Raw genomic sequence first — 22,717 nt, 5'->3', positions numbered from 1 at the left:
CTATATATTTTCCTATTTTTTGCCTTGGTTTCACCCCCCTAAATGGTGTCACCCGGTGCGGTCCGCGTCCCCCCCCCCGCCCCCCCCCCCTCGTTACGCCCCTGGGCATATCAATGCAACGGGGCCGATTTGTTTTAATCTCGGCACAAGGGTCATTTTCAAAACCCACGTTTTTCAAATAATAGTTATTTCAAATAGTTATGCATTAGTATTTATTTAAAGAAAATCGTTTATTTTCTACTTTTTAGTGCATTATTAATATAAAAGCTTGTTATTATAATATAAAAGCTTGTTATTATAATATAAAAGCTTATTATTAAAACGTTTTTATTGATAGTTTTTTTCTGTAAATAAATGTTTCTAGTAGCCGAAATCGACACTGCGAGTGTTCAAAAATGTAGGAAATCTTATCTGAATTCCCTATTTTGCCCTATTATTATTATTCTCGTAAAATGTTTTGGTCTGTGTTCTTTTTATTCAAAGTGATTTTTGTCCGCTTCTTATATTTCTCCGCCGAAATTCTAATCGCGAACTCGCATCACGGCGAACTGCAGCCTCCCCGTTTTATTTTACGACAGGTGTTGGCCCAACTACCTTGGCTTGCTGTGTCATTATCTGTCAACTATAAACGACGACAGCGGATCTTGCTTTATGTAAGGAATGCACATTATAGTGCTCTCCCCTGTGTGTCGTACATGATGTGTTCCACTCGTTAAACCAGTGTGTAGTGTGTACTTTTATTTTCATTGGAGTTTGAATATGGATAGATCTACTTTCTGAAACTTTCTTCGAAGTTTTATGAGATGAAAATTGCGCATGGTATTACTACAGTAGGGGCCTAGAGATCTATTCTAGACTCTAGTAATGGAATCTCAATCTGGCTAGTTTTTTTTTTTTTAGGCAAGCAAGTGTACTTAATTAAGTGTAGTGTAGAACTAGATATAGATCTAGTCTAGATTCTAGATCTAAATCTAGTTTACGTTCAAGAGTTGGAGTAAAATTTCGATAAGGGAGACTTATAAGACAAACATCGTGTAGATACAGTAGAATGGCGAGCCATGGTGGTTACACACTCGCCCCAACCGTCGATGAACCACACTCCAGCCCTGAAGCAGCAGGCCCAGCTAAAGTGGAAGTTTACGGAGGAGGTAGATCTAGTTCAAAGAAATGTCTGAGTCTGCCCGTGTTTTTATTGCTGGCCATCGCGGTGGCGGTCATGTTTCTTGCTGGGGTTTTAGTGGGGTTTTACATCAGCGAGGTACGGCTAGAGGACGAGTACGAAGCGGGGAAAACCCCCAGCAAAAACTGTGTCCCCAAGTCGAGAAACGAGGATATCGAAACGTACAGATTGGATAACGTCATGTTTCATAACTCTTTGGTGTATTCGATCAGAGGGGAAAACGTTACGGAGTTTGTCCAGTAAGTACCATTAATTAGGTTAATAATAGATCTAGCAATAAATAGTATACGTCCCTGCCCCAGTGGCGTAGGCAGGGGGGGGGGGTTAGGGGGGTTATAACAACCCCCCCCCCCCCCCACAGACCCCTCGGTATATATATAAAAAGTATGAGGGGGGGGGTGCAAATCGAAAGCTTGAGGGGGGGTGCAAATCGAAAGTTTGAGGGGGGGGGGGGGTGCAAATCGAAAGTTTGTCCCCGGGTAAAAATTGGAACCCCCCCCCCTTGAGACGATCCTGGCTACGTCACTGCCCTGCCCTATACAATATGTAGTAGTACATTTTATGTAGGCCTAACTGACTAAGCTATGTATTTCTTATAGTCTCTATGTCAACTATATGACACTATACGTTTATACACTAGTATATTGTAGCCTGTAGGGCAGGGCCTTCAATAGCCAATACATTTTCTTATTATAGGCCTATATATTATATTAAACGGGCCTATTTAGGCGATCTGAAACCAGCTGTAGGCAATATAATTAATGTAAGTAATGTCAATAGATGAGACGGATATTTACTAATAAATAATAAGCCTACTACATTACATTAGTCGCTAATAAACCCGAGGGAGCCCTACTGCATATTTTAAGCACGGATAATGACACAAAAATTGTTGACAATAAAACTGGCCGCTTGGTCCATTTCCCTCATCCCCTACAGCATAATTTATATTTAGAACAAGAAGATGACAAACACAAAGGAATCGAGTTGGCTAGAAAACTGGCCATTTTGTAAATTTCCCCTACCCCGACCTGTTTCTTTTGAGTATCTCGGCCTATTTATATTAAGCACAAGAAGATGACAAAGGCATTGTGTTTTCTAGGAAGCTGGCTACTTGGTTTAATTTCTCCTCCCCCCCCCCCCCTCCATATATATTTAGCACAAGAAGATGAGAAAGGAATTGTGATGAGTAGAAAACTGCTCACGCGTTAGTACTGCAAGGTGGGTCTGTTGAGTGTCGTCGTCCCCCCCCCCCCCCCCCCCGGAAATGTTTAAACTATTATTAATTGGAATACTCTTTGAACCACACACGAATTCTGCATACACGTAAATAACATGGAGCTCAAAATATACGAGGGGTTAAAAATAAATATTATTTTTTAAAAAATATGCGAAGTCTCCCACCCGTGACTGATCTAACATGCTTACCGCGGTGTCAGATGGCATAAGTAGCGTCAGCGAATAAGTTTTTAGTTTTAAAGTACCGAATCAATAAAGGGCGGGGTGGTTGGACGGAAGACCGCACGATTGCGGTCACTATATTCTCCTATATGGTCGTGATTTAAAATTGTCCCTTTGTCACCTTATCACTGTTTCTTCCAGGCATCTCTCCCCGAAATGAGTCTCCCCCTCCCCCCGAACGAAATGGAATTTGTATTAAAAATATATACTTTTAACAGTGCCCCCCCCCCCCCCCAGTGTCTGGAGGAAACGCTGCACCGAATGGCTCAATCTTGTGACGAAATATAAGGCCCAACTGTTTCTATTATCCTATCTTCAAATCATGCGTTGTTGTTGTTTTTAACTGTATCAATTCCTACTGATTGATATGTAATAAATACTTTTTTTTATAACCATCCTTGACCACATATGCCTATCTATTGTTATTATTGAGTTTCTGTATAACATTCGCTAGAATCATGCTAATATTCTAACTCTTAAACTTGACATTCAAGCCGATTCAGGCGTACCACGAACACCAAGACGCCGGCGAGATTCATGCAAATAATTATTCCCTGCGAACAACCAGCCGCAAATGGTAGTGAAAAATAAAGTGTGTGGCGGCGGCCGCCTCAACACCGGAAAATTCCAATCTTTTGTGTTTCACCGCTCCGCTGGTTGAAGATATCGGCTATCTACGGTGTTCGTACAGATAGGTTTCTACATGCAGTTTTTGTTAGGAGGGGGGTGAAGGGGGAGAAGGTGACTTACATTTGTAACTTAACTTTAACCTCAGTGAAGTAAAATTGTACTCTGTCACACTAAAAGCCATAGCCCAACTGTTAAGAAAATATTTAATGAACCCCTATATAGAGGTTATTATCGTAGTATCGCTCTCATAGTTCCTGTATCCAGCCATAAATGTAGTTCGAGTGAATGATACTGTCACAACTCTTCGTTTTGTGGTGGCGCTTTGTCTTCACTGAGGAACCCGACCATTAAGGTTGTTGATCTAAATTAAGTTATGTTGCGGGAGGCTTAAAATAGTAGAGATATTATATGGTGAAAATTGACCATTACACCTGCGACCCACGACAGTACTTCAGTCACTAGAAGTTTTAGACGTCTAATCGTTGTACAGGCAATCCTTCACACCAGGACGTTGCCGTATGACGTCTAATCGTACCTGCGGGACGTCAATGTTGACGTCTAATCGTACCGGCAATCCGTCTGACCAGGACGTCGATGTATGACGTCTAATTTCACATGCAATCAGTCATACCCAAGACGCCAACGTATGACGTCTAATCGCTGTATCGTCAATCCCTCAGACACAGGACGTCAATATGTGACGTCTTATCGCACCGGCCATCCGTCAGACCCAGGACGTCAGTGTATGACGTGTCAGCTGTTTGTCATCTTCGCACTAGTCTGTTTGAATTGTTTGTTTTCGTGGGGGCATGTTCGACACGTTGTGCCGTGTGCTTGACGGAGACCTTATGTTTACACAAACAAAAACCTCAAACTATTTAAATCAACCCACGCTCAAAGCCTTCTGACCTGAAAAGAGAAACCTTCAATGTTGAAAGAAATTATCCACGAGAAAAAAAAAAGAAAAAAATATCCCCGCCTAGAAGGAAAACAAAAAAATATGTTTGTAAACAATACAACTATTTAATGACATTACTTCCCCTGGGTGAATCTTTTGTGCGGAGTTGAGTGATTAATGTTCAAGGTAGACAACCGAATTAAAGGGAAGGAACTCATCACTCAATAGATAAACATTTTTACAAAGGTTATTACAGGAGATTATTTTTTTATGAAAATATAATTAAAATCGAGTTTTAAAATTTCTTAGTGTGGTTTATATTTTTAAATCGCGTTTGACAAAAACTCAGTCTCGTAGACACAATTTAAAATAATAAAAAGCCTGCAATTTTCACATTTCACGGTGTGTGCGTGTGTGCAGACAGATGGAAATTACTTTTTGGCAAAAAAGTATTGTTTAGAAACTTGAGCACAGTCTTCTGTTTTCGTTTACATACATCGCTGATATTTGATGTACGTCATTTCATTCTAACCCTCACCTTTAACATTCAGAATGGCGACTGTGGACTATTTTCTAGCTTGCGAATAAAATAAATAAATAAATATCGTGTCATCAGAGGCGTAGCGAAGGGGGTGCAGAGGGGTACATATGTCCCCGGGCGCTGACCTTAGGGGGCGCCAAAATGGGTTTGAAAAACAAATTAAAATATTATTTTAGCTGCATTTTTGCTTTGTAAATATAAAAAAATACACGAGGGGGGTAGGGGTGCAAATCGAAAATTGAAAGGTTGATCCCGAGGGGGGCGTCAAATTGAAAGTTTGTCCCCGGGCGCCGGGAAGGGTCGCTACGCCTCTGCGTGTCATCCATCACCATGTACAACCCAGCCATTCTGAGACTCCACCCACCGGCAAGTTCTTATTTGAAACCAACATGCTTCTATCATACTAGTACAGCACAGCTTTCTCCGATTTCTGTTTGATAATCCTTTAAGCTTAGCTCTACTTCAGCTTCTGTCTGGGCCCATAGATCAGCCCCAAGCGAACATCACCCTAGCAGCCTCGGCCCACATAGTAACCCAGCCAACCCTAACCCAGCTTCTGTGTTTTGATTTATTTGGATTAGAACTCGATCCACTTAGGGCGGGCGACCGTGTAAATTTACTTTCCCGCTCGCCAGTTGCGCCCCTTTGTACCCCGGTATCACCAGGAGGAACAAAGGGGGCGCTACTTTACCGGTCTAAAGGCTGGCTCGTTAAGTGGACTCACCGGGGCTTCAGTATACTAACAAGGAGGCTTAAGACGCCCAGAGTGTTTGTACATTCTCTGACTCGTCCACTGGTCTTTAGACTAGGGATGGACCACAACTCTTACGGTTTACGGATCGTCTTCTAGTCTTTAAAACTACGTCTCGCCGACTAGTCATAAGACTAGGACTCGTCCACTGGTCATAAGACTACGAGTAGTATATTAGGTCGCTTTTGGACCGCATTTTTGGCGGAGGTGGGGATGTGGAGGAACAATGACATATAGCAAAATACTCGGGAGCAGGATGCGCGGGTGGCGCAAAGACATATAGTAAAATACTACGCCAGCTGCCGCATCGGGATGTGGAGGGTGGGTGAGCAGGATGTGGGGGTGGCGCAAAGACATATAGTAAAATACTACGCCAACTGGGGTTGGCGGAGGTGGTGGGGAAGTAGGTCACCTTTTGGTGACCTTGTGACGTAATCATCGGCCTTGTGACGTCATCATTGACCTAGTTACGTAATGTTAATGCGTTTTAATGAGTTTTAATGAGTTTTTTAAATTTTAATTAATTTTTATTGACTAGTTACGTAATTTGATTATTTGTTTACTTTTTTAATTGCTTAATTTGTTTGTTTACTTGTTGTTTAATTTAATTACTTTGTTTATATTGTGTAATTTTTATTAACGAGTTACGTAATTTGATTATTTGTTTACTTTTTAATTAATTTTTTATTGAGTAGTTACGTAATTGGATTTTAATTTTTTGAATTTTTAAATTTTTAATTTTATTTTATAATTAGTTAAATTATTATTAACTAGTTACGTAATTTGATTTTAATTACTTTGTTTATTTGTTTATTTAATATATTTCTTTTCTTTGTTGTTTAATTTGTTGGTTTGTTTATTTGCTTGTATGTATGTTTAATAGTAAACGGAGAGGGGGGTGGTTGAGGGGAGGGGTGTGCTAGCGTGGACTTTGTATAAGGACCATTCAGCAACACAATGAACGTTACAAAAATAGAACATCCATTTAACCACATCTGTTACTTATTGATCCGCGATCCTTTGTTCTTGTCAACCACTGACCGGAGATTTATGGGCTTTATATTGATCGCACCCACTGGCCATCAGTACGATGTCCCACCTAATTAAATTGATTATGCTTCACCGATTTTATGCGTTGTTCGCCGACCCGATCACAGCAGGGGTTCCGCATTTAATTAAAAGAGATAAGTGTCTCTCCGCGAAGCCCGCGTTAAGTGTGGGAACACTTGTTACCACGTTAATCGATTTTACCGAACGCTTTGTTAGCTCCGCGAAGTACTTAGGTCATTATGCAACAGCTGTTGTGCGACAGCTGGGGGTGTAATTAGACTGACCAACCGGACATTACCTTGTTGGTTTTCTAGTACGCGTATGCTACACGTATACACACACACACACACACACACACACACACACACACACACACACACACACACACACACACACACACACACACACACACACACACACACACACACACACACACACACTAAATTAGAACAAAACTCTTCTTATATTTTATTTGTTTATTAACGTTTTTCCAATTCATCAAAGGCTTTTAAAATTTCATCCTGTAAACTTAACAGGCGCTCAAAGCAGGCGCGACTCATACTAACACCAGAATTTGTAGGAAAATTAAGATCGTTCCCATCTATGAGCTCTCTAAGATTTAAAGTGTTTTTGTTCATGAATTGGCTAACAATCGCCAATTTAAATCCGGTGTGATTCATCGTTCGTATTTCCGTCACTTTATTGTTACCTCTGGCCACAAGTATCCAATCTTCATTAGACATCTTGAAATAATCTTTTATAATTAGTTCCAATAATTTGAAGTGTTAAACGTAATATAATACGATCGTTAATATATTGACGATTCGCTGACGCCGAAAAGGGTTGTAATATAACTTTTAAAGTTGCACCGCGCGTTTAATCGAAAGAGCTAAGTAGTTATCCGCAAAGCTACCGTTAAGTGTGGCGACAGATGTTACCAAGCGGGTGGTGGTGGTGGTGGTGGTGGTGGTGGTGGTAAATTTGCTTAAGATTATAAACTTCCGGCGCTCCCCGTGGTTGCTTAATAGCGGGCTCACTGAAGCGATCACAACAGGTAATTAATCGAAGCCATTAAGTCCCTCTCCGCGTTAAGTGTGGCGACAGCTGGTGCTGTAATTAGTCACGGCTCTCGGCTTTTTTCATTAGACTACAGCTGTACATGAACTATGTTCACATATCATACGCCCGGTCATTCTTTGATCAAATTAAAAAATTTTGTTTCCACATGCCATGCGAACCGTCCCTTGCTATGTATGAAAGATTAATGGTTGTAACTATTCGCTTATAGCGAGGGTCAGCGAAAACAAAAATATATTTAAGGGTCGGAATTTTCTTTCAACCACCGTTAAGTCAGGTTTTGAGACGAAACGAAGTCTCGGTAGGTTCGTGTTTTTAATGGGCGACAGGGCGACTTGGTGCGTTGGTACGTAGGTATGCGGGGTAGACATGTTTTTTACAAGTCTGGAAAAGTAATTACGTTTTTTTTATGACCGTTCCGATTGTCGCGTGTCTTCCCCTTACGGCTTCCCTAATAGAGAAACGAGAGGAAAGACAACTGTTCTAAAATTAGAACAGCCTTGTTTACAGCCACGAGTATCGTCCCTTGTGAAAAAAATTCGCGTCAGAATCATTAACTAAACATTCAATTTCTTTAACAAGTTAAAAAATAATTTAGGAAGACAAGGGTTAACAACATTAGACGCCACCGTTTTTGTTTCCTGCGACGACAAGGCACAATACACTTTTTTATTTTATGTCTCAAGTAGAGGGGTGGGATATTTTTTTCTTTGTAAGCGTGTTGTAAACAATAGGTAGACGAAGCGATTACTAAGTAAGAGGGGAGAGAACGTGACGTACATCGCGATATTTGAAAACATGGCGATGTTTAACCTCAACCAAAAAAGGCAATGAACCTAGAAGGAAGCCGAATATATATCTTAGTCTTGCAGCAGATTACCTGCCCATGTTCGCTTTAGTATTACAGTTTTCATCAAACTTCTTTTTGACTTGAACTTCTTTAATTTTTTAAGAAAGTTTACTTATACATAATACATTACGTCTAATGACAATTTTTTTATTTTTACCACTCATGTATTTTCTTTTTCTATATCTTACATTGTCATCTTAATTTTTGATCACCTTAGGTGGTGGTAAGGTGGTAAGGTGGTGGTAAGGTGGTGGTAAGGTGGTGGTAAATTTGCTTAAGATTATAAACTTCAAGTTTTAAAAAACAACAACGTTATAGTACGTCGTGTCAAATGACACACCGTTTAAAATGTCTACATTTAAATTTCACCAAAATAATGATGTATAAACTAAATATGATATGACGTTAGCATACATATAATTCAATCTAATCACTCTAAAGTACAAATCAATAATTTTTATTGATTAAGGGGCTGGGTGAGTTATTTTTATTCGGGCGCCCAGGGAAGTTTGGAGTTGGTTGGAACAGATTTTATACACGAGTCGGTGACGTTTTCACCGAAGCAGGGTTCGAAGCTAGACCATGCATGTTTTGGAATTGTTAGGGGTCGAGTCTATAGTAGGGTCGGGGAAGTTTTGTTAACACAGACGGATGTTTCGAAGTTGGTACATCCATGTTTTAGAATTGACAGGTAAAGAGTCCATACTAGGGTCGGTGAAGTTTTCACCGAGGCAGGTTACAAAGTTGGGACATGCATCTTTAGGAATTGTTGGCAGTCGAGTTCATACTAGGGTCGGGGAGTTTTGCTATCACTGAGGCAGGTTGTAATGTTGGTACATGCATCCTTGGAATTGTTAGGGGCCGTGTTCATACTAGTGTCGGTGAAGGTTGGTTTTGAACTCGGAACATGTATGTTTTGGAATCGGTAGGTCTAGAGTTCGTACTAGTGTCGGTGAAGGTTGGTTTTGAACTCGGAACATGCATGTTTTGGAATCGTTAGGTCTAGAGTCCATACTAGGGTCGGTGAAGATTTCACCGAGGCAGGTTACAAAGTTGGTACATGCATGTTTAGGAATTGTTGGTAGCCGAGTTCATACTAGTGTCGGTGAAGGTTGGTTTTGAACTCGGAACATACATGTTTTGAAATCGGTAGGTGTAGAGTCCATACTAGGGTCGGGGGAGTTTTCACCGAGGTAGGTTACAAAGTTGGTACATGCATGTTTAGGAATTGATGGGGCAGAGTTTAAACTAGTGTCGGTGAAGGTTGGTTTTGAACTCGGAACATGCATGTTTTGAAATTGTTGGTAACCGAGTTCATAATAGGGACGGGGGTGTTTTCACCGAGGCAAGTTACAAAGTTCGTACATGCATCATTGGAATTGTTAGGGAGAGTTAAACTAAGGTCGGTGAAGTTTTCACCGAGGCAGGTTACAAAGTTGGTACAGGGATGTTTAGGAATTGTTGGCAGTCGAGTTCATACTAGGGTCGGGGAATTTTGTTAGCACTGAGGCAGGTTGGAAAGTTGGTACATGTATGTTTGGGAATTGTTGGTAGCCGAGTTCATACTAGTGTCGGTGAAGGTTGGTTTTGAACTCGGAACATTCATGTTTTGGAATCGGTAGGTGTAGAGTCCATACTAGTGTCGGTGAAGTTTTCACCGAGGGTGGTTTCAAAGTTAGTACAGGTATGTTTTGGAAGTGTTAGGGGCCGAGTCTAGAGTGGGAAGGCTTTTGTTTTCACTAAGGTAGATTTAAAATGTGGACCATCCCTGTTTCGGAGTTGGTCGGGGTAGAGTTTACACTAGAGTGGGACGGTCTTTGTTTTCAACAAGACAGGTTTCGAAATTCGGCCATGGATGTTTTGGAGTTGGATGGGAACGTTGTCACTTGTGACAGTAAACGAAGGGGGATAAATGTTTGTCTGTTACTTTGTCCTTTGTCTGTCCAAGGGAATAGTGTGGGTAGTGGTACGGTGTGTTTATCTATCGGTTGTTTAGGGACGGGGGCGAGGGCGGCGGACAAAGTTGTCGATGTAGGTAGGGTGCAAGAGATATTCAACGGGGAGTGGTGTCTACAAGTTATGTATCCCAGTCTGTTGGAGTGGTTTCTAGGGGGTTGTGATATTAGTTGAATAAATATTTGTCTTTAGGATTGTCATAAATCCTTTGTCTCTTTAATGGAATAGAATGGGTAGTGGTACGGTTGGTATTGAGGTTAGGGATGGGCGAAGGGGAAAGGGGTTGCGGACAAAGGGAAGGGGAAGGGCGAATAGTGATAAAAATAACTCACCCAGCCCCTTAATCAATAAAAATTATTGATTTGTACTTTAGAGTGATTAGATTGAATTATATGTATGCTAACGTCATATCATATTTAGTTTATACATCATTATTTTGGTGAAATTTAAATGTAGACATTTTAAACGGTGTGTCATTTGACACGACGTACTATAACGTTGTTGTTTTTTAAAACTTGAAGTTTATAATCTTAAGCAAATTTACCACCACCTTACCACCACCTTACCACCACCTTACCACCTTACCACCACCTAAGGTGATCAAAAATTAAGATGACAATGTAAGATATAGAAAAAGAAAATACATGAGTGGTAAAAATAAAAAAATTGTCATTAGACGTAATGTATTATGTATAAGTAAACTTTCTTAAAAAATTAAAGAAGTTCAAGTCAAAAAGAAGTTTGATGAAAACTGTAATACTAAAGCGAACATGGGCAGGTAATCTGCTGCAAGACTAAGATATATATTCGGCTTCCTTCTAGGTTCATTGCCTTTTTTGGTTGAGGTTAAACATCGCCATGTTTTCAAATATCGCGATGTACGTCACGTTCTCTCCCCTCTTACTTAGTAATCGCTTCGTCTACCTATTGTTTACAACACGCTTACAAAGAAAAAAATATCCCACCCCTCTACTTGAGACATAAAATAAAAAAGTGTATTGTGCCTTGTCGTCGCAGGAAACAAAAACGGTGGCGTCTAATGTTGTTAACCCTTGTCTTCCTAAATTATTTTTTAACTTGTTAAAGAAATTGAATGTTTAGTTAATGATTCTGACGCGAATTTTTTTCACAAGGGACGATACTCGTGGCTGTAAACAAGGCTGTTCTAATTTTAGAACAGTTGTCTTTCCTCTCGTTTCTCTATTAGGGAAGCCGTAAGGGGAAGACACGCGACAATCGGAACGGTCATAAAAAAAACGTAATTACTTTTCCAGACTTGTAAAAAACATGTCTACCCCGCATACCTACGTACCAACGCACCAAGTCGCCCTGTCGCCCATTAAAAACACGAACCTACCGAGACTTCGTTTCGTCTCAAAACCTGACTTAACGGTGGTTGAAAGAAAATTCCGACCCTTAAATATATTTTTGTTTTCGCTGACCCTCGCTATAAGCGAATAGTTACAACCATTAATCTTTCATACATAGCAAGGGACGGTTCGCATGGCATGTGGAAACAAAATTTTTTAATTTGATCAAAGAATGACCGGGCGTATGATATGTGAACATAGTTCATGTACAGCTGTAGTCTAATGAAAAAAGCCGAGAGCCGTGACTAATTACAGCACCAGCTGTCGCCACACTTAACGCGGAGAGGGACTTAATGGCTTCGATTAATTACCTGTTGTGATCGCTTCAGTGAGCCCGCTATTAAGCAACCACGGGGAGCGCCGGAAGTTTATAATCTTAAGCAAATTTACCACCACCACCACCACCACCACCACCACCACCCGCTTGGTAACATCTGTCGCCACACTTAACGGTAGCTTTGCGGATAACTACTTAGCTCTTTCGATTAAACGCGCGGTGCAACTTTAAAAGTTATATTACAACCCTTTTCGGCGTCAGCGAATCGTCAATATATTAACGATCGTATTATATTACGTTTAACACTTCAAATTATTGGAACTAATTATAAAAGATTATTTCAAGATGTCTAATGAAGATTGGATACTTGTGGCCAGAGGTAACAATAAAGTGACGGAAATACGAACGATGAATCACACCGGATTTAAATTGGCGATTGTTAGCCAATTCATGAACAAAAACACTTTAAATCTTAGAGAGCTCATAGATGGGAACGATCTTAATTTTCCTACAAATTCTGGTGTTAGTATGAGTCGCGCCTGCTTTGAGCGCCTGTTAAGTTTACAGGATGAAATTTTAAAAGCCTTTGATGAATTGGAAAAACGTTAATAAACAAATAAAATATAAGAAGAGTTTTGTTCTAATTTAGTGTGTGTGTGTGTGTGTGTGTGTGTGTGTGTGTGTGTGTGTGTGTGTGTGTGTGTGTGTGTGTGTGTGTGTGTGTGTGTGTGTGTGTGTGTGTGTGTGTGTGTGTGTGTGTATATACGTGTAGCATACGCGTACTAGAAAACCAACAAGGTAATGTCCGGTTGGTCAGTCTAATTACACCCCCAGCTGTCGCACAACAGCTGTTGCATAATGACCTAAGTACTTCGCGGAGCTAACAAAGCGTTCGGTAAAATCGATTAACGTGGTAACAAGTGTTCCCACACTTAACGCGGGCTTCGCGGAGAGACACTTATCTCTTTTAATTAAATGCGGAACCCCTGCTGTGATCGGGTCGGCGAACAACGCATAAAATCGGTGAAGCATAATCAATTTAATTAGGTGGGACATCGTACTGATGGCCAGTGGGTGCGATCAATATAAAGCCCATAAATCTCCGGTCAGTGGTTGACAAGAACAAAGGATCGCGGATCAATAAGTAACAGATGTGGTTAAATGGATGTTCTATTTTTGTAACGTTCATTGTGTTGCTGAATGGTCCTTATACAAAGTCCACGCTAGCACACCCCTCCCCTCAACCACCCCCCTCTCCGTTTACTATTAAACATACATACAAGCAAATAAACAAACCAACAAATTAAACAACAAAGAAAAGAAATATATTAAATAAACAAATAAACAAAGTAATTAAAATCAAATTACGTAACTAGTTAATAATAATTTAACTAATTATAAAATAAAATTAAAAATTTAAAAATTCAAAAAATTAAAATCCAATTACGTAACTACTCAATAAAAAATTAATTAAAAAGTAAACAAATAATCAAATTACGTAACTCGTTAATAAAAATTACACAATATAAACAAAGTAATTAAATTAAACAACAAGTAAACAAACAAATTAAGCAATTAAAAAAGTAAACAAATAATCAAATTACGTAACTAGTCAATAAAAATTAATTAAAATTTAAAAAACTCATTAAAACTCATTAAAACGCATTAACATTACGTAACTAGGTCAATGATGACGTCACAAGGCCGATGATTACGTCACAAGGTCACCAAAAGGTGACCTACTTCCCCACCACCTCCGCCAACCCCAGTTGGCGTAGTATTTTACTATATGTCTTTGCGCCACCCCCACATCCTGCTCACCCACCCTCCACATCCCGATGCGGCAGCTGGCGTAGTATTTTACTATATGTCTTTGCGCCACCCGCGCATCCTGCTCCCGAGTATTTTGCTATATGTCATTGTTCCTCCACATCCCCACCTCCGCCAAAAATGCGGTCCAAAAGCGACCTAATATACTACTACTACGTCATGTCCACTGGTCACAGATGTCCACTGGTCATATGACTACATAATGTCCACTAGTCATAAGACTAGGACTCGTCAACTGGTCATAAGACTTATGACAGGTCCACACGTTTTTAAAATACCAGTAGAATACAATATTTTGTTGCTAGTCACCCACTACTCTCTTCAATAACAACAACACCACCAAAATGTAACGAAAATTTAAAAAATTATAATAGTATAAAGCTATACAGTTATAAAAAAACACAATGTGTCACATTTTTCTACATCACATTTACTTATCCCCAATTAACTGTCTTTTGAACGGGTGATATTGTATTATAAATTGAAAGGGTGGGTGAGATTTAAATAGTTTATCAGACGCAAGCATGGCTAAGCCCTACTATAGATCAGGACGGTGCATCAGATTGTACCATAACGGTAAAGGCTGAATCTTTAAAATAAAAATATATCCAGAATAAAAAATTGTATTCACACATGTGTTCGGTATTTAAATAGTTCAATCGAATTTAGGTGAGGAAAAAAACAACAAAGGCGGCATTTCGAATACCATAACATGTGGATTACACAGAGAAAATTTTCAACAATGCCATGTTTATTTGACACATGCCTATAGACAGAGTTTTAAATAGGCAATCAATGTCATGGGGGAGCTTAAATCTACGGACGTTACTTGCGAGGTGGGAATACCCGGTAGTCGATGAAACGGTTTTTACATTTTTAGGATAGGTGTCTGTCTCCGTTTGTGTGCTATCTCTTGTAGCACCGTACCACACGGCACTGTAGCCTGCCTGGTTGTAATGAAGTATCTCTTTCATCTTTTTAAACAACCCGATTGCAGTTAGCATTGCTAGAGTTGAATCATCCCTCATTTTCAAACACAATTTTCAAATGTCTCTCTATCAGAACTATCAAGATCTGCATCAATTTACTGCACTCAAGTTAAATGCGTGCTTTCTTTAGTTTATGATAATTTCACAAAACGGCTATACTTGTATTTTTTAAAATTAGGTATAATCAAATGTTCTGAATGCTTGAGGTTTTTGAACTGTTTACATTAGCTACGATTATTTCTCGCGTACAGCTAAATTTAGTTTAAGAACGCACGCAAAGCTCGTCTTTGTGTAACTGGCATTGCACTGCCTTCTACTACTAATTTTTTTTAACAAGTTCGAATCGATTAGCCAGACCTTCATAATACTACTATTGTCTTTTATAAAGGTTAAAGTATCTTTATCGGTTTCGTACACGAATATGTGGTACGGCTAATCGATAAGAACAAAAAATAACAGTTATTTTGTCGCCTTAGTATGGATTTTACGATCCCAGATAACTAATTATCACCGCTACTAATTGATTTCTGTAAATTAGATGTTAAACGCGGCATGTAGTCTATGCTAACGTCCCAGGGAAACATAAAAGTTCAAAGTTCAGCTGAAGTGCCTGTATCGCGATGTCACAAGTCATCGTACACAAGGCCACCATTTTCAACTTTTTTTTTAACGAACCTTAGTGGTCGACGTACATCACGATGTCTAGTGTTCAATGTGAAACCAATAGCCTAAACTTCAGACCAAGAAGTTCACGGGGCAGAGGAAGCAGTTAATCTGTTTCTCTGACCTCGGAGGGACTGCGTGAACAGTTAAGCCATCGTATTTTTCCACGTCCTTCTGGTTTGGTTAGTTGTCGTTCTACTGCTCGACCACGCCGTTCCGCCTGATGTTTACGGTCAAGACATCACGGTGTCGATGTGGTCAATTTTTTGTCCAGCGGCTTTGTCCTTTCAATAATTATTTCCGTGAACATTTTTCAAACATCAGCCCCCCCCCCCCCCCATCCGTGTATCGCCCAAGATAATCGCAACACAAGCATCTCATCAGGACATTGAAATAGCAATTGTATTTCTATCAACAGCATCTGCTTCATTTCCTAAACACACGTATCTGTGTACTCACCCTTATTACCACACTAAACTCGCTTCATATGTGAACTTTGATTCACACATAAATCAGAGCTAAACGTGTTAACATTATGTTTGTTCTGAACACTACGACTGTGTTTTTTTTTTTTGGCGCATCGGCATAGCTTGATATCAGCAAACCGGGCGGTCTAATTTATCGTGACCGCCATTATATTTATATTAGATTATGAAATACATACCATGGGTTACAAGTCAGGGGGAGGGGATAATTTAAACCTTATTTGTGACCTCTGGAACTCTGGGTAGTTGCGACTGTGTCTGCTGGATTCAAACCCCAGACTGCGGGTGATCAGGAACAGTATGTTGACTAGTGACATGGGCATAGAATAATTAAAGTAATGTATATAGACCTAATGAAGGGCTATGTAAAAATTGCAATGTTGAAATTGTAATTGCCATTTTAAGTAAGTCTATGAAATTGCGACAGTGCAATGTTGAAATTGAAATTCTGAGGAAGTTTGTTTGAAGTAATAAAGCTGATCCAGAAACGAATAGAGCTGGGTTTTATTTTTGTTGTTGTTGTTGTTGGTCAGCACTACACTTCAGTGGGTGACCATCACACCTTATCCCCACTGAGGCAGTGTTATAATTATTTTATTCAAACTTTTAATAAAAAAACAACGACCCCATTTTATAAGCGCCATTACATCTACGTACATACTGTCAGTTATTGTTTCCACACGTGTTGGCATAAAGTAAACAAAAATAGTCCGTGAAAAAGATCTTTGTGAAAGTAAACAAAAACAGCCTGTGAAAGATATCTTTGTGAAAGTAAACAAAAATTGCCTGTGAAAAAGATCTTTGTAAAAGTAAACAAAAACAGTATGTAAAAGAGATATTTGTAAAAGTAAACAAAAACAGTCTGTGAAAGAGACCTTTGTATTTATCAACAAAAACACCCCCAACAGCGCCGGTCCATGCTCTAGTAATTCTACGCGAATAGAGGGAAAATTTTTACTGTTGACAAAAAGTTGTCGTGCAAGGTTAAAGCTCTAATTATATGAAACATGTGACGTATATGTGCTTTGAGAAATCTGGCCCCCTGGCTGTCTGAGTATTAGTTTTATCTGGCAACTTGTCGCAGCATTATCTGGCAACTTGTCTCGCACAATTTTTCTTTATCGTCTGCTTAGCTGCAGGCTATAATGGACAGTCAATAAATTAAAATGGATGAAACAGCCCTGGTAATGTGAGGGGGCGAATCTTACTTAGTCTACTGCGTTAGTTAATTTAGTAATTTAGTTTCTTTTTTTGGGAGGTGGGGGGGGGCGTTAAAACATTACAAGCTGTGTTGAGATTTAAGAGTAAGTTGCTTTTTGGTTTACAACACATGGCCTTATTTTGTTTACCGAAATATCTTAATTGAGGGGGATCTTAGACAAAATGTGTAACACTTCTAAGACAAGACTTTTAACTATTCCTAGCATACGTGTGAAAATAATTTTTTTTTGTAATAGTTGGTTAACCTTTGAACCTACAACACGCGGCTCTACGACGTCATATCTGCCACTAATGCAGTTGTTTCTTATCTCTTGAACTTGTGATAATCCATTTCGAAATTTAGAGAAAAAAGTTTGTGCGCAAGTCCTTGAACAAATTTTAAACTGGATTGCGCCATTTTGATAAGACAGCCTACTTGCTCTCAGGTAGTTCCATTTTTAATATATAAAAAGTTAAGTTGCTTGATAAATGCGTGAAATAAGATACTAATCTTGTGTGGTCAAAATGTTAAGGGGTCGCACGTAAACTTAGGACAATAAACATTTTAGCTGATGTTTACCCCACTCCTATCCTCTCTCTGTATCCTGTATCGCCGTAATTTTAACGAAAAATAACATTTTCTAATATAATAAATGTCACATAAGATGTGCCCCCCCCCTTTCAGTATGTGGCACACCATCAAATAAGTATAAACCTCTGATGCGAATAGGGTTCTATAAACAGCACTACGCCATCAGGAGATGGTGTTTAACCTACACTACATGACCGCTAACCTGAAAGTCTCGAGTTCGGATCCCGGGCTTCTGTCCGTGGGGCGTCCCTGAGTCCACTTAGCTCTAATGGGTACCTGACTGTATGATGTCCCTGAGTTCACCCAGCTGTAATGGGTATATGACTGTATGATGTCCCTGAGTTCACCCAGCTAAAATGGGTACCTGACTGTATGATGTCCCTGAGTTCACCCAGCTCTAATGGATACCTGACTGTATGATGTCCCTGAGTTCACCCAGCTATAATGGGTATATGACTGTATGATGTCCCTGAGTTCACCCAGCTAAAATGGGTACATAACTGTATGATGTCCCTGAGTTCACCCAGCTCTAATGGGTACCTGACTGTATGATGTCCATGTGTCCACCCAGCTCTAATGGATACCTGACTGTATGATGTCCGTGAGTCCACCCAGCTCTAATAGGTACCTGACTGTTTGATGTCAAGGAGTTACTCAGCCCTGATAGGTATATGACTGTATGATGTCCCTGAGTTCACCCCAGCTCTAATGGGTACCTGACTGTATGATGTCCCCGAGTTAACCCAGCTCTAATAGGTACCTGACTGTATGATGTCCGTGAGTCCACCCAGATCTAATGGGTAATTGTCTCAGTTTAGGGAAAGTAAATTCGGCTGAGCGTTGTACTGACCACATGATCCCTTTATGTACCGAGGTCAGATATTACATGGACACTCCCTAAAAACCTCACCTGGGTGTACATGTGACGAAATGTGACACGGGCCAGACGTGACGTGGACAGTCCCTAACGAACTCATCATCTCTCGCCTTGCATGAAAAAACTTTCAGATGTCTGCCCCATGAGTCAGACACCACTCTGTCAGGGCATGCGGCCACAATTACCTCTTTTAAACTACAGCAACTTACGTTTGACACACGTCTCAAGCTTGCCATTACACAACGCCATTTATCTTAATAGAATGTCAACGCAACTCCTGCAAGATTAATTTAAGAGTGCTTTCCCCTTAGATTGGCAATGGGAGTTGTACAATCGCGTCGACCTGAACACTTGAAAACACATGTTTGTATAAGCACGAATTAATCTAGCCTATTAACTCCCTTTCCTCCCCAGTTTTAGTGTGCGAGAGTTTAAGTTTTTAAACTGCCAATGCACACACATGACGTTAGAGATGGCTTTAGTTTTTCAGGCTGAAAGCAGTTCGGTTTGTTTATCCCACCAAAACTACTTTTTAAAACTATTTCATTTGTGTAGTGTCAGTTCTGCTATAGTCAATATTGAATGTTACAAATAAAAGCATTCGTTAGTTTAAAATTAGAACGGGATTGGCGTGGTCGGGTCGGTAAAGCGAGCTCAAACACCTATGACAAGATGAAGTTCCAAATTGATCATCCATAAATGATGACACGCTATTTTGGACGATTTTTACCTCTTTAGCTACCGTCACACATTGTCACAAAAGCCAAACAGCCACCCCACCCCTAAAATTACGTCACACCTCTGCCTACAACCTTCATCAAAGTTATCGTTAATTTTTTTAAGAACCTCGATTTCTTTCTGAAATATTGACTGAGCTTCGTCAACATATTAAATAATTTCTGATACACTTTATAAAAACAGCTCTCAAAACCCCAAAATAACAGCTTTTAACATACTTTTAAAAAATGCAACTGTGTGACCTCACACTTTTTGAACACCCCTCCCCCTCATCACACATCGTCACAAAATTTTAACCGCCCTCCCACCTTGGAATGTGACTCATTCATCATTTAATGGACGATCTCATAGTTAGGGACAGTAACTCATCTAAGAGAGTAACTGTGGGATCGTACTCACCTAGTTATATATTGAATTCACTACTGTACCACTTGTTTAGTTAATTTTTTTTCAACTTTCATTATAAAGCGTGAATTATTTTTGTGAAACTGGCCGCAAAATCAACAAAATAGGCCAAAATGTTAAAATAACAGCTAAAAAGTAGCTACGTTTGTGTTTTAACGAGAGCTACTCGGCGAATGGTCTATGCGCATGATGTTAAACATGTCGAGTAATGTGTAGGGTTTATTTTCCAGTTCGTAAAAAAAATGGTTGGTCTCTAGTGTGTTGGGTGTTGAGTGTAATGTGTTGGGTGTGATGTGTTGAGTTTGATGTGTTAGATGTAATGTGTTGAGTTTGATGTGTTGGATGTAATGTGTTGAGTTTGATGTGTTGGATGTAATGTGTTGAGTGTGATATGTTGGGTGAAATGCGTTGGTGTGATGTGTCGAGTGTAATGTGTTGAGTGTGATGTGTTGATTCTAATGTGTTGGGTGTGATGTGTTGGGTGTAATGTGTTGGGTGTGATGTGTTGATTCGAATGTGTTGGGTGTAATATGTTGAGTGTTGAGTATAATGTGTTGGGTGTGATGTGTTGATTCGAATGTGTTGGGTGTAATGTGTTGTGTGTAATGTGTTGAGTGTGATGTGTTGAGTATAATGTGTTGGGTGTGATGTGTTGAGTGTAATGTGTTGAGTGTGATGTGTTGACTGTAATGTGTTGAGTGTAATGTGTTGAGTATAATGTGTTGGGTGTGATGTGTTGAGTGTAATGTGTTGAGTGTGATGTGTTGACTGTAATGTGTTGAGTGTAATGTGTTGAGTGTGATGTGTTGAGTATAATGTGTTGGGTGTGATGTGTTGAGTGTGATGTGTAATGTGTGATGTGTTGGGTGTGTTTGCTTATTAAAGAGGTTGATATGTTGTTCAACAAATTAAAAATTACCGCTCTGCCTTTATTTAATTTCGGTCACAATCTGACTTGACGTCATGCTTTTTAAAATGCTTTTTACATTCCCCCCTCCCACCACACACATCGTCGCAAAAAGCCCCACCCCCACCCCCTCTCAGCGCCCCTCTAAACCTAACAAGTAAGTGTAAGTTGATTCATTCTACAAAAAGAAATGATGGATTCAAACTGCAGGCTCGGCTAGTCAAAGATCTGGCTTAACCCAAGTCTGAAAGATACAGTTTTATAATATAGAGCTAAGAGACCATCAATAAGTTTGTTAAAAAAAAAACTTGCTTTGTAGCGGTATTCAAGATAGAAACAAGTGATTGTTTTAGCCAGGTAAAAAAATCTGGCTTAAATGTGACCGTACGCTCAAATCTACCGAATAACAATCTATCAATAGTAAACAATTTCGAAAAAAAAAACATTTTTTTTTAAATATTAAAAGATGATAATAATTAGATTCTAGACCAGCAAAAAAGACGCATCCATGTCTTCATCAGCATAGAAAAAAAAATTAAAGCCATTATACATCGCTATCAAATTTTTTATATTTTTTTACTCCTTTAACACGAAATTTAACTGCCCTATAATCTAGTGCTTGTCGGCTTTCTCCCCAACGCTTTAAAAAATTTTAAATAAAAATAAAAACGTTACCTGCTCGTTAATCGAGTTTCATTAGTTAGGCTGGATATGTTGACATGCAGACGACTGGAATGGGCCGCCAATAGATAAACACACACACACATACACGCCGAACCACCAAATTTGGCGCGTCACCGACAGAAACGGTGCGCTATGCAAAGAACGACAACTGCCTGTGTACGCAAGCATTCCTGGTGAATTGTCGAACGTAGATCAGTAAAACAAACATTTGCGCTGTCAGTCGATATTGAAGCAGAATTTGGTTTCCCTCCTTTCTGCCCGGTATCTGTTTGGTTTAGACATATGGTTTTAACAGGCAGAATTCAAAAGGTAGCCAGTTATATCCATTGCTTAGTTAAAAATTGTTTTGAAGTTTATTGGTTAACTGATTATCTACCATGTTAAACTCAACATTCTGAATTAATTATTAGTTAATAGCTCATCAATTTTTTTTTATCTAATTAAGCTGAAAGTTTGTAATTAATTTATTGCTGATTAATTCACTACCATGTTTAGTTCATGTTAACTTTTTTTTAAAAATTAGAAGCTACAATAACCAGTTGTCTAGTTTTCCTTAGTTTATTAATTAGTGCTAATTAACGTTCGACCAAGTAGAGTCGAATCGAAAATATCGTACAACCGTTCTGGTTAGGGTTAGTTTTTAGTCACACTATAACGATTGGTTAAGGTTAATTCTTAACACACCAGCATCAACCTAACCTCGCTAACTTGGTGATGTCCGCTGTGTTCCGAGCCTAGAATCGAGTGTTTTAAATGCAGCATTTAAAAACGTCACACACGTCATTGAGAAATATATTATTTTTATCAAGTCTATCACGAGTATAGTTAAAATTCCTATTCAATAAAAAAAAAAATTATTCAGATGTGACTGACCTGTGGACCTTTTAATTTAGACTTTAGACCAAGCTCAGGTCTGATGTGACTACCCTGTGGACCTTTTAATTTAGACCAACCACAGGTCTGATGTGACTATATTGTGGACCTTTTAATTTAGACCAACCACATGTTTGATATGACTAACCTGTGGACCTTTTAATTTAGACCAACCACATGTCTGATGTAACTGACCTGTGGACCTTTTAATTTAGACCAATCACATGTCTGATGTGACTTGCCTTACTTAACTAGATGTCCTTTTGTCATGCTATCATTAATCTCACTCAGTTCTTATATAGAGTGTTATTTATTATTTCGTGACGTTCTTTATGTTATACATGATATTTCTACTTCATGCTGAATTAATCAATTACTTCACCATATTGCCTAGATAACTCAACTCGTATCCTTTTTTTTTTCGTATCCTGAT

General features: G+C 39.3%; 1 protein-coding gene across 1 annotated transcript in view; it reads left to right on the top strand.

The window, feature by feature from the left end:
* Nucleotides 1–611: 611 nt before the first annotated feature.
* The window catches only part of LOC131941595 (transferrin receptor protein 1-like), a 33,669-nt gene continuing 11,563 nt past the window's right edge, over nt 612–22,717 (top strand). The window contains exon 1 of the mRNA XM_059300911.1: nt 612–1,419. Within this exon, the coding sequence (XP_059156894.1) occupies nt 1,049–1,419 (371 nt within the window). The 5' untranslated portion in view covers nt 612–1,048. The remainder of the gene's footprint in view (nt 1,420–22,717) is intronic.

This window comes from Physella acuta, unplaced genomic scaffold (assembly GCF_028476545.2).
Source record: "Physella acuta isolate Inbredline_101_S28 unplaced genomic scaffold, ASM2847654v3 ptg000366l, whole genome shotgun sequence".
Taxonomy (NCBI): domain Eukaryota; kingdom Metazoa; phylum Mollusca; class Gastropoda; family Physidae; genus Physella; species Physella acuta.
The sequence above is the reverse complement of the archived record's forward strand: the minus strand, read 5'-3'. Positions and strand labels throughout refer to the sequence as shown.